This window comes from Tursiops truncatus, chromosome 18 (genome assembly GCF_011762595.2).
Source record: "Tursiops truncatus isolate mTurTru1 chromosome 18, mTurTru1.mat.Y, whole genome shotgun sequence".
Lineage (NCBI taxonomy): Eukaryota > Metazoa > Chordata > Mammalia > Artiodactyla > Delphinidae > Tursiops > Tursiops truncatus.
In genome coordinates this window covers 4,744,957-4,765,605 of record NC_047051.1, presented here as the reverse complement: position 1 = coordinate 4,765,605, position 20,649 = coordinate 4,744,957, and the positions used below count along the sequence as shown (strand labels likewise).

General features: G+C 43.7%; 1 protein-coding gene across 2 annotated transcripts in view; it reads left to right on the top strand.

The window, feature by feature from the left end:
• Nucleotides 1-20,649, top strand: part of USP12 (ubiquitin specific peptidase 12) — a 77,775-nt gene that overhangs the window by 21,376 nt on the left and 35,750 nt on the right. The window contains exons 1-2 of one of the 2 annotated variants that reach the window (XM_073794989.1): nt 3,453-3,503; nt 13,663-13,743. In XM_073794989.1, coding sequence (XP_073651090.1) covers nt 3,468-3,503; nt 13,663-13,743 — 117 coding nt within the window. In that variant the 5' untranslated portion in view covers nt 3,453-3,467. Of the gene's footprint in view, nt 1-3,452; nt 3,504-13,662; nt 13,744-20,649 lie in introns of those variants that run through there. The other variant, XM_019936842.3, reaches the window with a different exon arrangement.

Below are 20,649 nucleotides of genomic sequence, written 5' to 3'. Positions count from 1 at the left end.
ACCTCCTGTCTGGGGGGCGGATAGGCCATTAGGGCTCAGGAGTGGAGAGATCGGGGAGGGGCGTGTGGTGGGCCGGTGTCGCTGCAGACGTGGGGCTGGGATGCAGCCACCCTCAGCCACGCCCCCTGGTACTCGGCCTCCCTACCCCTCCAAGCACCCGCTTCCTTGGAACTGGGAACCAGCGCTTTCAGGACAAATGCGGAGGCATCCCAGCCAGAGATACCGATGCTGGTCATCTTTCATTCACGAGTCAGAACAGCTAAGCAAGGATTTCCAGAAACTTAAGGAAAAGCGGGAGCTTGGAAGAGAACAAGAAACTTGGTTCTCCTTTAGGTGGCAGTAGTTTAATGATCAAGGGCCACATTTCTGTTCCTTCGCTTTGTTCTTTTTGGCTTTCCTGTACCGCCTTTTGTTGCAGTGATGATATTTTCTTTGTTTTCTGGCAGTCACCTGTAAAACCTTTCGTGTGCGTAACTAAGCTTTTCTTACGTCGAAGTTGTTCAGCACCTTTCTCCCCTTCTGCTTCGAGCCAAGCTCCTGAGCGGCGTTAGCTGCCCCCTGGGCCGCTGTCCATGGAGCTCTTGGGTTTTGAGTAAAGGGTGGCAGATCTAGTTGTCACTACAGAAGCAAATGTAAGTGTTACGGTCCCTGCGTAGGTAAACAAGTGGAGGAAGGAGGGAGGGAGAGGCAGAGGCAGCTGGTTTCATAGCGGGATTTAGTCCTTTATGAAGTTGGTTAATCTAGCTAGAGATTTAAATGTAGAATTACTAGATTCCCTAAAGCAGTATTAAATCTAATGATTTGTAATAAAAATTAGGAGGTGACGTGGGGAAGGAGAGTTGGAGGAGTGTGTGTGTGCCCGTTTTTCATTTGCAGGGCAGATTTAAAGCTGTTGACGAGATAACGATTATTTACAGCTGTGATAATAACCACCTAGAGCTGAAACCAAGCTGGTCCCAGCCGGTGTCTCTGGGGAAAGGACCTGAAGGGAGGAAGTGGCAATTAACACTTAGGTTTTACTCTCTACCCTCCACAGTTTGCATTGTTTTTCAGTTTGTGAACCTGCAGTATTTATTAAATAAAACTGTTACACAAGGCATCAAAAGGGATCTGATGCTGGTTCTAGTCTTTACTACAGCTGTCCAGAGGGAGCTAACTTCAGACTTTTGGATAGATTAAAGAGCTGTGGGGCTTCCCTGGTGGCGCAGTGGTTGAGAGTCCGCCTGCCGATGCAGGGGACACGGGTTCGTGCCCCGGTCCGGGAGGATCCCACATGCCACGGAGCGGCTGGGCCCGTGAGCCATGGCCGCTGAGCCTGTGCATCCGGAGCCTGTGCTCCGCAACGGGAGAGGCCACAAAAAAGAGCTGCGTATTTTCCTTCTACCTACACAAGTAGCTTCCAAAACAAAGTACAAGTAAAGTACTTCACTGTCTTCTATTGGAATTTTCCATTGTGTTGATCAGTTTGCTAAAACGATCACTTAGGAGAATTTGAGTGACTGATGCTTCTAATTCCTTTACGAAGTGAAGTTTCACCCTCGTTGTTTGATTTCCACACCTGTGAGCTCGGCAGAGTAGGTGTTTCCCCGTGTTAAAAGGTGAGGAGACCAAGCCGGCTACAGTGACTTGTTCATGGCTCATGAAGCGGTGCGGAGCTTGGGCTCAGACTCTGTCCCCGATTCCGGGCCCCCGCTGGTCCCGCTGCCTCCGCACGGGAAGTTTATAATGTCGCCAAACTCAGGTTCCCACGCTGATTTCTCCCTGCATTCTGAAAATTGTATTCTAGTTGTATTTAAAGTATGTAAATCTGTGTTTATTTTAAAAGATGAATTTTACTGCAGTTCTTAAGAAGGGCCACCCATGAACACTGGGTGTCATTCAGCCTCTTGCAGTTTCAGCAGCTGGAGGACACTTACTCTCAGCCCTGCTGAGCGGATCTTTTCTCAGACATAGGTGCGTCCCAGAATTTTCCTGATGTCTTTGTTTTGCACTGTTGTAGCTTGCTGAATCAAAGCAGTTGAATGTAGATGTTGTTTGCTTCAAGGATTAGCTTATCTTTTTGGGCTTGTGACACTAAACAGGCCGCACTTGGCCTTATCTGATCCCTGCAGTTATGTTTTTCACCCAAGAAATTTTGGATTTCAGCAAGTGACTTGCCCTCCAGGAAAACGATGGTGGGAAAGGAAGCGTCTTTATTAACTCTTGTTTTGGGATCCCAGTGTAGCATCCTTGACCGTTGATCACCTAGTCTTTTTCTTTTTTTCTTAAAATTGTGGTCAAATATATATAACATAAAATTGGCCATTTTAATTTTACGTGTAGATTTCAGTAACATAATTACATTCAGCATATTGTGCAACCGTCACCACTATCTAATTCCAAAATGTTTTCATCACCCCAACTGGAAGCTCTGTAGCCGTTCAGTAAAACTCCCCATTCCTCGCTGCCCTCCCTGTCTGCAGACTTCACTGCCCTCTAGTCTGCTTTCTTTTTTTGTTTTTTTTAGTCTGCTTTCTGTCTTCTGTGGATTTGTCTGTTGTAGGTATTTCATGTACGTGGAATCATACACTGTTTGTCCTCTTATGTCTGGCTTATTTCACTTAGCATAATGTTTTCAAAGTTCATGCGTGTTGTAGCATGAATCCGTACTTCATTTCTTTATATGGCTGAATAATATTCCGTTATATTATTCCACATTTTGTTTATTCCTCTCTTGATGGACATTTGGAGTTGTCTCAGCCTTTTGGCTGTAATGACTAATGCTGCTGTGAACACTGACACACAAGTGTCTGACTTCCTGTTTTCACATCTTTTGGATATATACCTAGGATTGAAATTGCTGCGCCAGATGGTAACGCCATATTTAATTTTTGGAGGAACCACCAAATTTCTTCACATCCTCACCAGTGCTTGTTATTTTCCATTTTTTTCCCCTGGATTCCGGCCATCCTGTTGGGTGCGCAGGGGTACGTTGTGATTTTGGTTTGCATTTCTCTAATGAGTCGTGATACTGAGCATCTTTAAACGTACTTATTTGCCAGCTGTATATCATCTCTGGAGAAATGTCAATTCAAGTCATTTGCCCACTTTTTAATTGGGTTGTTTGTTTGTTCTTGAGTTGTTGGAGTTCTTTACTTTGGATATTTATCCCACTTGGTCAATAATTCCTTTAATATGTTGCTGAATTGGGTTTGTTGGTGCTTTGTTGAGGTTTTTGCATCTACTCGTAAGGAATATTGCCTGTAGTTTATAGAGTCTTAGTCTGGCTTCAGAGTCAGGGTAATGCTGGTTTCATAAAATGAGTTAGAAAGCGTTCTCAATTTATCAGAAGAGTTTCACAACCCCTGGTCGTAAGTGTTCTGCAGTAGTTGATGCTGAGGCTTTTTCAGCTGAATGGTGTTGGTGGAGGGGCTGACCCCTGGAACTTCCGGCTCTGTCCTTTCTGTGACATCATTCCACTCTGAGTGATGTTTTGGACAGGACTCCACGTGGTACCAGCTGCAGTCAGTTCCTTTCTATATTTGACAAAACTATTTAAGTTTGATGATAATTTTAGTTTTTATTACAGTTAGCCCCTAGAATCCGGAGTATGAACTCTGTTGTTATAGTAACAGAATAAGTCAGTCAATAATTTACATAATTTTGATTTCACTTCGACTTAATAATACCTTTTAACTCTATGGTGATTTTCCTCTCAGGAATCTGAGGGACTTTACAAATAATTCACTTTACTGTAACATAGGATTTGGGGAAAATAGAGGTGTTCATGTTTTCTCAAGTGGAAGAGCTTTGCCCCACACTTTCTGATTGAGCACCACCGCACAGGTCAGGCATCCAAGTCAGGTGTCTGAGGGTTGGCCTGGTACCAATCCAGGGCCCCTTGTTTTTGATAGAGCTGAAACATTTGGTGACACAGAATGTTAAAACTGTCAAGAATGTGGTAGAAAGGGCTTAAAATGATGAAACATTTCTTGTAATTTTTTTTGGCCATGCAGGTGAATCTCTGCATTGAAAGGTGTGCAGAGATGCTGTGAAAACCAAACCTTGCCCCCTTTTTTGGTCGTAGGTATGGTGCCAGTGATGGAGTTCAGATATAGCCGTGTTTTAAATGTTTAACCGTCCATGAAGGTATTTTGTGAATTATTTGGCGTTGGTAGAAGGGTTGGATTTGTAAAATTCATTGTGCCCATTCAGATCATTAAGTATGTTTGGTCATGTTGGAGAATTTTCTTTCTGATGTTATTGTTAAGCTAAATGTGAAGGAGTCACAGAGCAATTCTTGCTAAAGATGCCAGCGTCGCCACTGTTAACTTCGGCGGAGACGAATTCACGAGATGTTTTCAGTAATTCCTCGTCTCGTGATCACATACAGGTCAAAGCATGGGTTTTTTGGTTGTGGCATCAGGTCAGTGACAATACTTTTCCATTCCTTGACTGACTTCAAAGATTTGAAGTGAATCTATGTCTTTATTCTCTTCATATAAATATTCTCTGTAAGTAACACACATTTAGCCACGAATTATATAAACAAACTTTTCGTTGGAGATACTAGGTCAGGTAATTTGAAGGTTGTAGCTTTTAGCTCACGTCTGATAGGAACATTGAGTTTTAGTGGATATTTGAATTTTTAGAGGTTAAAATTATATGCCTGTTGTTTTTGGTTTGGTCGTTAGTCGTTGATTTACAGTAGTGATGCAGATGTGTAATTTGTTGCTTAGCTTGTTTTTTTTTTTTAATTTTTTGCGGTACGCGGGCCTCTCACTGTTGCAGCGTCTCCCGTTGCGGAGCACAGGCTCCGGACGCGCAGGCTCAGCGGCCATGGCTCACGGGCCCAGCCGCTCCGCGGCATGTGGGATCCTCCCGGACCGGGGCACGAACCCGCGGCCCCTGCATCGGCAGGCGGACTCTCAACCACTGCGCCACCAGGGAAGCCCTAAGCTTCTGTTTTTTACATGGCATGTCTGTACATGTATCACTTTTAGGTGAAAAGGATTACATAAGTGCCGACTTCTGAGTAACTTTAAATTTTCAGTCTTTGGCCAGTGGTTAATCATAGAACTGAGTTTTCCCGAAGAGCTTAGATGAGGAATTTTACACGTGTAATATGTGCTTATGGTGGCAGTTGAAGGACAAAGTAAGCTCCTTTAATTTCTTCTGGGAAGAATCCTGGGGGCGGGGTGTGGTCAGGCGGGTGGGAGGGAGGATGAGACATACACACGGACGTGTGCACACCTACCGTTGGACAGTGAACTTGTACGGTTTCCCCTTCTTTGAGGAGCTCACGGAGATGGCTTCCGGAGGACCTGCCTCGGGCCCTGCCTCGTGCGCTGGCCTTGGGCTCTGACCTCCCTGCGCGGCTGAGTGTTGCTGGCAGCACAGCCCGTCTCGCCAGGGTGGCTCTGCCCCGTGTGGCCGCTGCTTCTCAAAAGCACTCGCAGCCCCTGTGATCTGCTGCAACGGGGCAGCGCCATCTTAGGTCCGGGCCAGTCCCGGGGTCCTTTGTCCTTTCTGTGGAGCCCGTTTTAACTCTGATGGCAGAGTTACAAGCAGAGAAGACCACTGTGGTGGGCCTAAGATTCTTAGAATGACTGTCCTGAGTGTGGGACCCCCAGATCCTTCGTCAGTCACTGAGGGAATTTCAGGTCTTCGAGGGGTCCAGCCCAAGGTGGGAGTAGGAAGGGGCAGAGGGACTGCGTGTTCAGCGCCTTCTGTGCCAGGCTTCGCTCTGAACGCCTCCTGTCCATTTGGTGGAAACAGGCCACGGAGGGGCTGTCGTTTGCCCTGTTTGGGAGATGGGAAAAGTGGGGTTCGGGGTGAAATAGCTTGCCCTAAATTTGCACCTTCAATGTGACTCTATATTGCTACTGTATTAGAATTGAAGCAGTTTAGGTTTTCAGTTGGTGCCACACATCTGGTCTCTCTCACCTTGCTGGTGAGGAAAGTGAGCAGTGATTTGCAGAAGGTGACGCCGCTTAGTTGTTCACGTGGTAGAACCAGGCCAGGAAGGCAGGCCTCCCGGTTTGTGGGCCTCGCTCAGTGCCGCACAGCCTGAGCTGGAGGGGGACGCACCCTCACTCACGTGCATCAGGGCACATGCAAAGCGCTGATGAAAATACCTCGGAAGGAAAATCGAGGCTTGGCTTTTTTCGTTCCGTCCGTGAAGCCTTCCCCGAATTCTCCAGCTCTCAGCGTCTTTCCTGTCCTGACACCCTGTAGTGCGTACTGTGTTGTAGCAGAGCAGTTTGGTATCTGTTCTCTCCTGTATAACTTTAGATTTATTTTAAAAATAATTTTCTACCTGTCATCATGAAGAACTAATTTTTTTTCGCCGTGTACTCCCCAGTTGGGTTATGACTTCGGCAGTTTCTCTGTATGCTTTTTAATGTATATCAAAAGTTTTCTGACTTGAACCCACAGTGAAAATTAGCTTTACAGTTAGACCTCATGTATGCATACTGGAATATTGGAACCAAAGTTCCACAAACCGTTGTTTACTCTTGGTAGGGAGATGTACTGTCATCTGTTCTGTTTTACTGAAAAAGACACTGGTGGCTGTGACCCACTGAGTTGTCCTCACCCCGCCACTAATGGGTGTGACTGTTTGAAAATAACGTTCCACAGCATTTGGCACAGGGCTGGGCGGAAGTACTCAGATGCTTACTGATGTTCATCCTTTCTGAAGGACTGCTGCTTTGAGATGATTTTTATGATGCCTGAAACTGAGGGTATGGAAATGGTTTGTTTTTTCATTAAAATGTTTGTTGTCTTTGACTTAGTTTCGGGGGTACAGCGTTTCCTGGGAGAACAGGCATGGACTTTCAGCCTTCTCTTTCTTCTCCGTTTTCTCGTTTAGGAGACAGAAACTTGTTTCTTACATCTTCGTACTTTGGAGTCATCCTTTTACAGCAGTCAGAGGATGTGTTCACATCCTCATGTCAGCTCTTCCTGTGCCTCCAGAACTGTTCTTAGTTTGCTAAGGTCACTTGCTCCTTTGATCATCAGGAAGCCTTTCCTGCCTGTTTTGGCAGTTCTCCTTTGGGTACTGACCTGATCTGACCCACTTCAGTATTAACCTTGGAATGGTAAACACTGGATTCTAAGATATGACTTGAAACACAGAAGTGGGGAAAATGTATTTTCTCATGTTTGTATTAAATACAGATTATCTGCTATAAAGAACTGTAACTATCTAATGTAAAGAAGGAAGTGCCGGCCGGCCGTATCTGTGGGTTCCACATCCGAGGATTGAAAATATTTGGGAAAAAAATTCTGGAAAGTGCCAAAAAGCAAAACTTGAATTTGCTGTGTGTCGGCAACTATTTGCATAGCATTTACATTGCATTGAGTATTATAAGTCATCGAGAGATGACTTACGGCGTACGGGAGGGTGTGCATAGGTTATACTCAGGTACTGCACCACTTCACATAAGGGTCTTGAGCATCCGTGGATTTTGGTACACGTGGAGGTCCTTGGAACCAATTCCCCACAGATACTGAGGGACGACTGTATTCTTGATAAGTATGTTTTCTTGATGGAGATGTTCATCTTTTAGGTTTTCATCATTTTTTTATTTCCTACTAAAATGTATTAAGTACCCTGTCTTCTTAAACAGTATACACTGAACATAATTAGCTTTTCAAAATGATATGTCTTCCTAGATACCATTTTCTACCATAGTCTAGCTTTAGATTGTGGAAGAGATTTCCTTAATTTACTTTCTTGAAAACATTCCCGGGTGTCAGTTTGCTTTTGTGTAATTGTTTCTTTCTCATAATGGCACATGCAGGGCAGTCAGATGTGTGTTTTCCACGGTTGACTGTGTAAACATTATTTAATCAGAAGCAGCTGTCTCCCAAGTGATTTTCTTTTTTCCTATTTGCAGATGGTATCTTCAAAACATAGGTATCCTTATCAACAAATAAAGGGTATCTTTATAGTTTCAACTTGCTCTTCTTCTGCTTGGGTGGTTATTTTTGGCATGATTCAGCGTTCTAAGAATCATACTAGGTAGGTTTAAGGAGGCACTCACTCCATGGCCTGCAAAGTCTTACGTGGGATGATTGTTTCTGAGGATGATGCTGTACTAACTTTCATCCAGAGCCTTGTTAGTGTCTGACCTTTAATAGACTGTGCAACATTTTATCCTTAATGTTTTAATAAGATTGGAAGAGCCAGTAGGTTCACACATTGTTAGAAATGTGGGGATGGAGGTACTATAGAGATCAAGATCTTACATACGAGATAACCCAGGTCCCGAGAGAGCAGCATTTTTTTCTCAAGGTATTACAGCTAGTTAGTGGCATGGCCAGAGCCAGACTCAAGCCTGTAGCTTTGCTAGTTGAGTGCTATTTTTAGTGTACCCTGGTCTCTCTCAGTAGCTCCATAATGGCTCCATTTTTCCATGAAATTCTTTCCGTAAAACAATACTTCCTATTTTTAATAAACCTTTAGTTTCAATTAGTAGCATTATATTGACAGGGATATTGATTTTAAAATATTATCCAATATTAACCTTGTTTCTCAAGCACAGCTATTGAGGTTTTTTTCTTTCTGATTTTATTTATTTTATTAAACTTTTTTTTTTTTAAGAACAGTTTTAGTTTCACAGCAAAATTGAAGGGAAAGTACAGAGATTTCCCATATACCTCCTGCCCGCACGTGCACAGCCTCACCCCTTGTCAACAGCGCCTCCGGAGTGGCACACTTATTACAATTGATGAACCTATGCTGACACATCATAATCACCTAAAGTTCATAGTTTACACTACAGTGTACCCTTGGTGTACTTTCTGTGGGTTTGAACAAACGTACAATGACATGTATTCATCATTATAGTATCGTACAGAGTATTTTCACTGCCCTAAAAATCCTCTCAGCTCTGCCTGTTCATCCCTCCTTCTCCTTAATCCCTGGGAACCACTGTTGTTTGTTGTTTTGAACTGTCTTCATAGTTACCATTGAGTTTTTAACTTTCAATTAATTTTTATATTTAAAAGTTTTATAATTTTTATATTTAGAAGTTTATTTGGTTCTTAAAAAAATCAGCTTCGGCTTTAAATTCTCATCTTTGTTCTTATAATCAAGCTTCTGCTATTTCTTTGCACATATTAAGCATTTGTTTTATATCATGTCTGAAATAGTCCTGGTATTTAATATCTTGAATCTAATTCCGCCATCTGTGCTTCTGCTGGCTTTTACTCGTGGTGCTTTGTTTTTCTGTGTATGTGTGATTTTTGATTGTGAACTCAAATCTCTTGGAGTTTTATTTGTGGGAATTCTTCGTGGGGTGGATTGAATTTGTCTTCTAGAGTGAGTTTGTAATTCCGTTGGTTGCTAGTTGTAGGGTGGAAGAGGGCACTGTCAACTCAGGACCTCTTTGAATTACATTTTCTGCCTGATTTTGTTTGTTTGTAAGATCATATAGCATGTGTGAATTTGGGTCACAAGCTTTGATTAGGACCAGCTTGTGGTTATGACTGTTGGGAAGATATTTATCATCTCCCCCACTCCCACACCAAGGACAAGTCAGGCAGGTTTTGTTGCCATCTCCTTCTGTGGTGCAGGGTTATTTCTCGTTCCCCCTTAGCTGAAGACGTAGCCCTCTTGGGCTCACTGTCATGCTGGGGTCTTCTGCTGGCCTCCCTGTCTTTGGTGGGCCCTAAGCTTCAGCACCTGGTTACCATGTTCTGTTCCATCCGGCTGTCAGAGTAGGGTGCACAGGTCACTAGTGTTGGCAGGTGACCTCCATGTAAAATCTGTCTTTGGCATTTGCTTATCTCCCAGGGTTCTCCCATGGCTTCGTTTTTTGGTTTCTGCAGATTCCTTATTTTCTCACCAGCTCAGTAAATTATTATTGTTTTAATTAAAAAATTCATTCACCTTTTGGTTGTTTTCATCAGGAGGGTCACGAATATCTAATTACTTCTTCTTGATGAATTTGTAGTAATCGGTACTGAGTCTAAAATAATCTTATGTAAGTTACAAAAATGGAGACAGAACGGTCAGAAAGAATGTCGTCTTCCTTCTGAGCGTGCTGTGTTCTCAGACAAAACAGATGAATACTGTTCCTCACGAAAGCTTTAGAGCAGAAATTCCTAACTGAGAACACCAACGTTTCTTCCCTTTATCCCAGTAACGAATCGTGATTTTGTAAAGCAATGTTAATTGCAATAGGGTCCTATTTCTCAAGTGTGGGGATGCAAGGCTGTTCAGAGCCATTACTGTTGGATGTTGACCTGTTCTAGGCTCAACTGAAATCTTGCGGTGCTTGACTGTTATTTGACATGATAGGGAGTGTCAGCCTTCAATAACATCTTCAAGGGATGATGTTCGAGAACTCTGGTAAACGCACTAAAAATTGTGTGGCAAGTTTTCGGCTTCGTGGTGGTTTTTCACCAGTTAGACTAACTGTAGTGTTGAAAACACTTAAATTTTAAAAAAAGCACTCATCGGAAACTGGATTGCCTTGTCTACACTTTGCCTTTGTAGTTAGCATTTGGCTAGAGGTAGGTGTGTGCTCTGGTCATTTCTGCAAGAAAGTCTTGAATTCCTGCCGTGGGACTCTCCTCCTGTAGTTCACAGGATCCGCTCTGCGGCGTCCTTATGCTCTACTGAGGTATAGTTTACTGTGCTGTGCCTTACTTTAGAACTGTCGCCAAGCAAATTCCGTCCTCTCTGTACTGTCCGTGTCGATCTGCTGCCCTTGCGGTATCTGCAGCCACAGTCCCTCCCTGTCGAATCGTGTTGCTCAGCACGTGTCGGTTGGCTTAGAATTCCCGGGAGCTTTGTGTTAATACAGTAGTGTCCTCAGAAGTGTCGATAAAAGGGATTGGAAATATGACAGAATGTTACGTTAGCAGGCACTTTAGAAATTACCTGATCTTCGGCTGTGAAAACCTAAGTTTGTGTAAACGCTTACTTGAAAACCCAGCAGATAAGCTTAGAGCTGGGGGTTTAGAAAATTGCTGAGGAGACTGGCCCTTTTATTTTGCAAATAAACATTCTTAAATTACCAGAAAGGTTAAAGGACAGTGGTCTGCGTTTCCACTTCATCGCACTTAGCCTCCTCCTCAGTCCAGCCTCGTTGGATTGCGGTTCTGCTGGTGGTTCGGCTTTGGGGGAGTACTATGAGGGTTCTTCCAGGGGCCGTGTTGTGGAGTTGGCCAGATTGAGGAGAGGATCTGGTTTTTTTAATGAAGCTTCCTCATTTCCTCCTTCTGATTTTTGTTTCCTTCTCTTGTTATTTCTTAGCTATTGCATGGAGCCGGTCATATTTATTAATATTACTGGCCAATGAGAGTAACTTTTCTTCCCCTTGGAATTGAAGGGAGGGGAGAGAAGGGAAGCAGCATTTACGGACAGCGGCTCACGTACAAGGCACAGCCAGATGCTTTCACAAAAGCTTCAGCTCAGTTTATTCGTAGCCGCTCTGTAAGGTGGTTGGTACCATTTCCCTCTTACCCTTAGGGACTTGAGGCACAGAGAGGCTAAGAACTTGAACCGTAGTCAAAACTACCCTGAGGCCAGGATGGGTGGGGGAAGGGCTTTCTGAGCAGCGCCTGGAAGCGTATAGGGACACCAGTGGGACATGGGGTGGTCAGAGCACATGGATCGGTGTTACAGCGGAGAATGCTCACATGGTGTTCTGTTCTTGCTTCATCCCGAGGGCCAGAAATGCTTTCCCCAGGTATGTGTACCGGCATTTTATTGTCCCAAGTATATAGATGCATGAGGTCGTACTTTGGATAATAGCACCTTTTCTTGTCTTTTTTTTGTGTGTGTGTGTGGGAAAGGGGTTATACTCATTTGAATACACCAATATCAGTTTAAATTCTTGCATGTGGCTTAGTGATAGTTTTCAATATATGTGAGGAAATTCTGCGACAAGATACTTGAGCTGGCGGGGGCGGAGAGCGGGCTTGTAGCCTTCCACCAAGACGGTTCTCTTCAGTGGATCTTGAAGTTGCTGTAATAACTGAATTTCATGTTGTTATAAAACAGTTCATGGAGAGCCAAATTTAGAAATCAATAGTATCTGTGAACTAGTGATTGTGTCGGGGATTTATAGAAAGCCGAATAGTAATTCCTAAATTAAAAAATACAGACAGTATCGTGTATATATCCAAGTGCTGGATGGCTGGAGGGCATTTTAGAGGAAATGTCTCATTGTGGTGGAACTCGACCACCAACCCACCCGGTCCCTTTCATCAGTACTTACTTCAGGCCTGGCCCATCAGGAAGTTGAAGAGGCGTCGTCTGACAAAAAGGTCTGGGCTTCCCAGGCTTAGGAAACAGCAGGGGTGGGCTATGGGCACCCGGTGGTGTTGACCGTGGTCGCACCCTTGGGGAGGCATGGTGTGTGTGTCGTGTTGTCGTCTTGTGTGCAGCTCCGCAAGGTGGTGTTGGGCTGTCTTGTGAGTAGTATCAGTTGTATTTGTCTGGTAGGGTGTGTTCTTGGGAATTTCCAGGTAGACTGATGCAGAGTTACTGTGTTCTCAGAATTGCTTTTACTTCCCTTTCAGGCTACGTCTTGAGCCCATTTGCTAGTGTGTGCTGGTACTCAGGGCCTGTGTGCTGCCCACCACTTCCCCCGACTCCCTGTCCCTTTTCCTTCAGAGACCTCAGATGCACAGAATTGAGTCGGTCGTATTCCTGAGACCATGACACACAGTTACTGTCTGGGCAAGGCCCCTCTTTCGTTGGGCTTTATTTTATTTTTTCCTTTTTGTCCTTCACCCTGCAGTTCCACATCCCGGCCCTCTTCCAGCCCCACTCAAGTGTGTTTCATGTACATTCTTTCAGCCCGTTTGCCATGTACTGTTTTATATATATATGTGGATCTCGTTTTTACTTTGTTTACTTAATATTATGTTTTTGACAAGTATCCGTGTTTTTGTATGTAAACCTAGTTCATTTATTCTGACTGCTGCATAGTATGCTGTCATTTTATGGACCATCTAGACTGCAGTCAGCTGTGCAGTCGTCAGTGACATTTCAGCAAACGTTCTTGTCACCTTTAATTCTGTGAGAAGTTTTCAGGTATATACCTCTGAAGAAGTGTTAGGTCACTGAATATATGCATATTTAATTTCACAGAATTTCAGCTCTCTGAGATGGCTGCTCTGAGATGACACTCCTGTTAGACCATGTGATTCAGCAGGGGCTCACATCCATTACTTAAAACAAGGAACAGGATTTGATATAATTCCTTGATCCAGGCTTTGTCCATGAGAATGTTCCTGCAAACTAGTTTTTGGTCATATTATTAAAAGCCTTTATTCTTCACTATCACCCTTTGTTTTCTTTCCATAATGTTAGGTAGTTGTAGGGAACAAGAAAATTATTATTATTATTATTTTTTTTTTTTGCGGTGCGCGGGCCTCTCACTGCTGTGGCCTCTCCCGTTGCGGAGCACAGGCTCCGGATGCGCAGGCTCAGCGGCCATGGCTCACGGGCCCAGCCGCTCCGCGGCATGTGGGATCTTCCCGGACCGGGGCACGAACCCATGTCCCCTGCATCGGCAGGCGGACTCTCAACCACTGCGCCACCAGGGAAGCCCCAACAAGAAAATTATTTTAAGGGTTTCTCTGTAATGTGTATATAACTGTGACAGTATTGGGAAAATACTGTAAATACTAAGATGTCTGTTTTTCATTTTATAGGGCGCCAATGCCTCGGCATTAGAGAAAGAGATTGGTCCAGAACAGTTTCCAGTCAATGAGCACTATTTTGGATTAGTCAATGTAAGTATCCGTTGATACGTAGCCTTCAAATTATGCTTGGAAGTAGTGTTAAGAATGATGAGTGCAGTTCATAATTTATTAAAGGAAATTTGTTCCTTTGTATCAGTTAGACTTAATGCCAAGAAACATGACTTGGAATTTCAAAATTATCTCTAATGGGAGGGAAACAACATTGCCTGAAGTCTTTTTTTTTTTAATTTATTATTTATTTATTATTATTATTTTCTTTGGCTGTGTTGGGTCTTCATGGAGGTGTGCGGGCTTCTCACTGTGGTGGCTTCTCTTGTTGCAGAGCCCGGGCTCTAGGTGCACAGGCTTCAGTAGTTGTGGCTCACGGGCTCTAGAGCACACGCTCAGTAGTTGTGGCTCACGGGCCCAGCCGCTCCGCGGCATGTGGGATCTTCCTGGACCAGGCTCGAACCCGTGTCCCCTGCATTGGCAGGCGGATTCTTAACCACTGTGCCACCAGGGAAGTCCCCATTGCCTGAAGTCTTAAGAGTCTTGGAACAGTTTCTAACTTGTCAGCCTGATTTTTTTTTCCTATTTTGTGTCAGAATTTTCTCAGAACCAAAATTTCATATGGCCTAGACCAAATGATCTCTTTGATTCTTTGAGAATTATTTACGTGTCTAAATATAAGTGGTCCAAATGTACAGATATAAATACAGTTTTGTAAATGCCCCCATGTGTCTATAGCGTCTTTGTCAGTTTGCTTCTGGCGTTGTTCCAGTGGTATAGATTTAAAAGGGTGAAATATAAGAAAAAAACATAGCCTTGCCCTTATGGAGGTAATCATTGTAATTATACATTATTAAAACTTTGGAAGACCTTTCTTTAGAAGTTTTAACTCTTTCCTGAATCATGAGAAAACACCACGAATCTTTGTTATGTAGTTGTCATGGTAGTTTATGCTGCACTGTACTGTTAGGTGGGTCCATGGTGAGTGTTTTAAAATATGTGTATTGGTGATAATACAGGTAAGAAAGTAAGTTATGCTGAACAGATTGGGGTGTTACTGAGTACTAGCACGTCATTATGTACAGATAGGTTCCTTGTGCAGTTTGAGGAGGGCAGTTGCGTGGTATGTGTGTCTTGCCTTGCTTGGGGACCCTTCTCTGTCTGTCTGCGCTGGGTATAAGCTAGTAACACAGGGTCAGCAGTGCCCACCCTCCTCCTCTTCCCCTCCCTAGAGGAGGCCACTCATTAGTCCTCGGGCTATTTTTTCTGGAATGTATCCTTACAGCCTAAATAAGGTACTTATACTGCCATTAAAAAACAAACAAACAAACTACTGACTTCCTGTTTTGGCAGATAAGAAACTTCACTCTCTTTTCTCACCATCCCTGCCCAAATTCACTTTCCCCCGTTCTCCCAATATGGAATTTATCATTGCTTTATTTTTCCATGTCCTAAACTTTCATTTATTCTTCCCAAAGCCTTCAGCAGAACTAAAGAAAGCCAAAAAGACCTTCTCAGTATCCGTTTCCACTGAGCCGTGCCTGTCAGGTACCACCCAGCCCCCCCCCCCCCCCCCCCCCCCCCCCGTGCTCCTTCTGTGTAGCCTGTACCTGGCGATGTCTCTTCCATCGCCCTTCACATTCCCTGCACTTGTCTCCTTTCCTTCTTCCCGACTTCTTTCCGGGTTTTTCCTCCCTTGCTTTGTGGAACACCTTCTGTAGATGCTTGTTTAGGAAATGTGCATGGATACAGACTTTGAGATCTTGTATATTTAAGACTGTTTCGGTTATTGTTAGAGCTAGATATCCATCCTAGGTTACATCAGGGCTTACTCCACTGCTTTCTGGCTTCCGTTGATGCTGAGAGGGTGGATGCCATTCTGGTTCTCGATCTCTTATGTACAGGGCTTTTTTTTCCCCCCCTTTAAAACGTTTTTGGGAGGCCTTAAGGATATTCTCTATCCACAGTGTTCTGAAATCTAATCCTGTGTCTTGATGGGGACCCTGTTGTGCTGAGTGTTTATGGACCCATTCAGACTGATGATTTATTTCCCTCAGTTGTAAAACATTGCTGATACTACTATTGGGATCATTTTCTTCCTATCGTTGTAATTTCTCTGTTTTGTCTTTTTTTGATATGGTTGCTATACTGAAACACTTAGACTGAGTATTTTTCTTATTCTCCCATTTTTGATCATCTGCCTTATTCTACATTTTAGACTATATCTTCAACTTTTTTGTCCAGCTCATTGCATTTTTTATTTCTTACAATGTTACCTTTTTTTCTTCTCTTGTTTCATGGGGGCAGTATTTTCTGTTCCTTTTCGCAGGATGTCATTTATAGTTTTTGTTGTTGCTGAGGTTTTCTGATGCTTACTGGATTGCTTCTGAGACCTTGGAGTTTATTCCCCGCCCCCTTTTAAACTTTGGTATCTTTCCTGTTGGAAGCTTTCCTCAAATTGTACTCATCTGTAAGGGTGAAATGCTGAAAGGATGACTGGGGCTTCTTGTGTTGTGGTGGGGCTGCTCTTTCAGTCTAGAGTGGCCCCTGGCGAATGCCCCTCCCTTCCACGGCCCCCATCCCATTTCAGTAGCTGGAGCTGTCTCTCTGGGGCTGTTTATCTTCTGCCGGGAAGCCTCCTCCGGCGCCTGTCTGGGGTGGGGGTGGGGGGTTATTCGGGGTTTTATTTGGTCCTGTTTCCTGCTCGGTGCCTCACTGCTGTCCTTAAGGATTCTCCACCCAGAGTCTCCTCTTCATCTTCTGTGGAGACTAAACCTGCAGCTGAAGGAAGAGTTGAGTGCCTGGGGGTCTCAATGGTCCTTTTAAAGACTGACGACCAGACTTGTGTTCTCAGAGGTCCCCACCCCACAAAACGTCTCTGACCCTTTAGAGGTGAGTCCGTTGTTACCCATTTGTCTCTTAGAGACATTTGGGCTACTTCTCCTCCATCTGCCTTCTGTATTCTGGAAGTTCGCTGATACCTCTAATCTCTCATTGTCTTCTTTGGCCTTTTGAGTTTTTGCCTAATCTGTTCTTTTACTGTCATTGTATTGGGGTATCATGGGGAGGAGAGTTAAATGAATATATTTAATTTTTCTTGTTTATCGAGCAGGCTGGCCTCTACTTCTGATATCTGAAATGCGCACACTTACAGAGTGGTCTAGTGATCAGAAGCCTCCTTTCAGTTCTGGGGGTGGCAGACCCCAGCTCTTCAGTCTCGTTGCCCTTTCCCTGTGGCTGTGGCTACCGCCCTTACTTGGCTCAGCCTCCAAAGCTAATTTGTGTCTTAAATTGTAGAAAAGTTGTGCCCATTTTTAGTGTCCCAGAAGAACCCATTTTCCTTAGTTAGAGTAGTAGTATTTTCTATATTGAAGGCTGTTTTCCCTTTACCTTCTCCAGCATAAACATTCCAATCTCTCCATTTTGTGTCTGACTTTTTTGCAGATAACCTCAAAACAAGTAAACGAGTCTTAAAGCTCTATATTATTTTTTCTTCTGCTGGTATGTTGTTTTTAATTGGATACCAGTATCCAAATACCAGTGTTGATTGTGTGTAAAAAAACAAACAAAAAAAGTTTCTAAGAAGGTATCATTTTTACTACTTCACGTGCATCAGTCTAAATTCAAAAGGTAGAATTTGTATTTCTCCCTGAAGCTGAGTAACCGAGGTTCAGTAAAACCAAGGAAAGCAGGAGTTTCTGAGAACAGTTTCTGATCTCTGTGCCTGGTTATTATGATGAAGAATTGAGATCCCTAAGGTAGCCAGGGCTCCAGCTGTGAAAGATTGAGGAGCACCTTGAATTATATGCAGAAATAAATTGGTGGTCGGAGTAGATGCAGCAGAACTAGGACAGTGATGAACTTCTTCTTTGATCTGTGCCCTCAGGCTACTTTGCAGCTGTCTTGCGTGCCTTTAACCGTTTTCCAGAAGCCCTGTTTTCAGCTCTTAAATTGTCATCACCCTTCTCTCTCGGTTCCTTCCCCCTTTTTTCTTTGTAGAGCTACCACACTATTAGAGTCCCTTAAAAATTAAGGTTGGAGCTTTGAGGGGTCGGGGAGATGGCTTAGTTAATTGAGAGGTGAACATTTGAACATCTTCCTCCTGTCCCTGTGCCTGTCTGCCCAGTAGTTAGTGTTATAAACAACATGGAAGGGAGCTGCATTAAGGCACTTGGTGGTTAATCTTTCCTAGCAATTGGATTCTGTTAAAGTGAGGCACATGTACATTTTCTTTTCATCAGTCTGTTCTTAGCTAAGTGTGCAGGTTCATTTTAATTGCTCTTACAAAAAGCTAATACTGACAAGGGTTCCCATTAGATCTGCCTGATTGGATCCCTTTTTGCGACCGACCGGTAAGTGGTAGAATCACTCAATAGCACTTGCTTTTGGGAAATAGTGTGTGTATTTGGGCAGTTAGAAAATTAGACTTTTTTTCTTTTTTTTATGGAGAGAAGGGGAAAAAAAAACCCCCAAACCCCACAGTTAATTAATCTACCAGAAAATGCAGAGTGGTTACTCTTCACTTTGTCAATAACCGTCTGTTTTCCATTATTTTCAGTTGTAGATGTTTTTATCTTGGAGGAATATTTTCACAAAGGATAGCTTTTATGGCCGTTTACTCTTAATGGTAACTCTGATGCCATCACTGTGATTTGCATAATACATAGAGTGGGGATTTCCTGTTGGGTTAACTCTTGTGAATACTTAGTATCTCTGATGGTACAGGATGTTAGGAGAGGGGAAATACTTGTGTGGCTCGGGGTGCAGAAGCCGCCTTGAGGAGGGAGAGGAGCCTGGGGAAGCTTTTCTCTTGCTGTGAAATACCCACCTTACTGTCTGCTGTTTATAGTCAGCTAGATTCTTTGAAAGCAAATTGTTTAATCTGATAAACCAGATTGCCTTTTTCCTTTGTCTTGTAGCTAATGAGTACTTATTTTAGTAAAGTTGATAGTAGTGATTTAGACTAGTAGTATCTCTTTCCTACTTTCTGTGCAGTCTCTCCATTTTTAAAAAATTTTATTATTATTATTATTTTGGCTGCACTGGGTCTTCGTTGCTGCACGCGGGCTTTCTCCAGTTGTGGCGAGCGGGGGCTGCTCTTCGTTGTGGTGCCCGGGCCTCTCACCGCAGTGGGTTCTCTTGTTGCGGAGCACGGGCTCCAGGCGCGTGGGCTTCAGTAGTTATGGCTCACGGGCTCTAGTAGAGCACAGGCTCAGTAGTTGTGGCGCACGGGCTTAGTTGCTCTGCGGCATGTGGGATCTTCCCGGACCAGGGATCGAACCCTTGTCCCCTGCATTGGCAGGCGGATTCCCAACCACGGCGCCAGCAGTGAAGCCCAGTGTCTCCATTTTTAATAGCCTTTTAAAAATCATCTCATTATATGATTTTATTTTAATTTTCTAACACAATAGGTTCCCAAACACAAGTAGGTTTGTGGGGCTAGACCGTTATAAAAGTCTTTTTAACCTGAATTGCTAGTAGTCACTAGTTGGAACTCTGAATGCAGGGAACAGGGGCCATTATGGAGGAGAGTGAGAAATAAAAATGGAAGGTCTTGTAGGTTGTAAAGTTGATTAGGCCTGTGTCTCTTGGTTCTGTTTTCTTTTGCATTGGTTTCCTTTTCCTTTAGCTTCTCTCCACCTGATGGCCATCTTATATCATCAGAGATCCCAGACCGTCCATATCAAACCTGACCAAAGAACTCTGCCCCAAGGCCTCTGGCCAGATTGGATCCAGTGCCCGACCCTGTTGCGGGGTCTACAAAAGAGCTTGTGACTGACAGTCCAGAGCTTGCACAGAGAAGTGGGTTCCCGTGAGGAAGCCTGGGGCAGGGGGGCAAGGGAGGGGGAGGAACAGATGTCCATGGGAATCTGGATTAGGTTCACCTGGCTGCAGAGCGGGGGGGTGGGTAGGGGCACGTGGGGTCTAGAGCTATGTAAAACAGGGCCACCTGAACAGATTGTGGTCGGGGGAGGAGGGCCTTCCCGTAGAAGGGAGAGTGTTCACAGGATGGCACTGTCGCCAGCCAGCATGGAGGACCGTGGGGCACTTAAACATTTAAAAACATTTTTTAAAGGTAATACTGTTGACATAATCGTGATTAAAACCAGTAGTTTCCAAATGAAATATGTAAGATGATTCATTGGGGACCAAAGTATGAGCATTTCTAGTGTTTATTTTTATCTAAAAAGGAAAGATATAGGTTAAGCTTTACTAATTCTTAATAATTGGTTGACACTGGCACCCATACTACTCTGTCCATGTGTGTAGTGTTCCTATGTCACTGCAAGTTGCATAGTACCAAAGGCTAACAGTATCACCCCTCTTATTCATTTGTGCTGTTGCAATCTATTATGATTCAAGTGGAGACTTAGGGATTACAGGATTTAATCTATTTCAGCTAAGCTAATTTTTCAAAAGGGACAGATGGCTCAAAAAGGTTGTTTCAAAAATAACCGTGTAGTGATGAGGTATTCTGAACCATGGTAAGTGCTTCACGCAGATCATTCATTTAATTCTTTGCAAGGTTGTAGAGGTGGGCGCTGTTATAAATGTCATGTACAGATGAGGAAACCGAGGAAGAGAGAGTGGCTTGGTAATTTCCTAGGGTCGGGTAGCAGAACCAGACTTGAACCTAGATAGCTTGGTTTCAGATCCTGTGTGCTCAGTGGCCAGGCTTTGCTGCTGTCAAGACAGATAATTACTTAAATGAATTCAAACAAATTTGATAGATAGGATCGACTATCTAATACCATAGTTTAGAAAGTAAAGGCTGTCAAGGAGAGAGTCTTTTCCACTTGGTCTTATGTATGTATCTCTACGGAGATACCTTTTTCAACTTTGATATCCCTTAGAACTACATAGCCAAGTAACTGAACTGTCAAATCGCTCTATTAAAATCTATAGCCCATAGTTTACAAAAAAGCATACTAAGTCTCATCGCTCTTA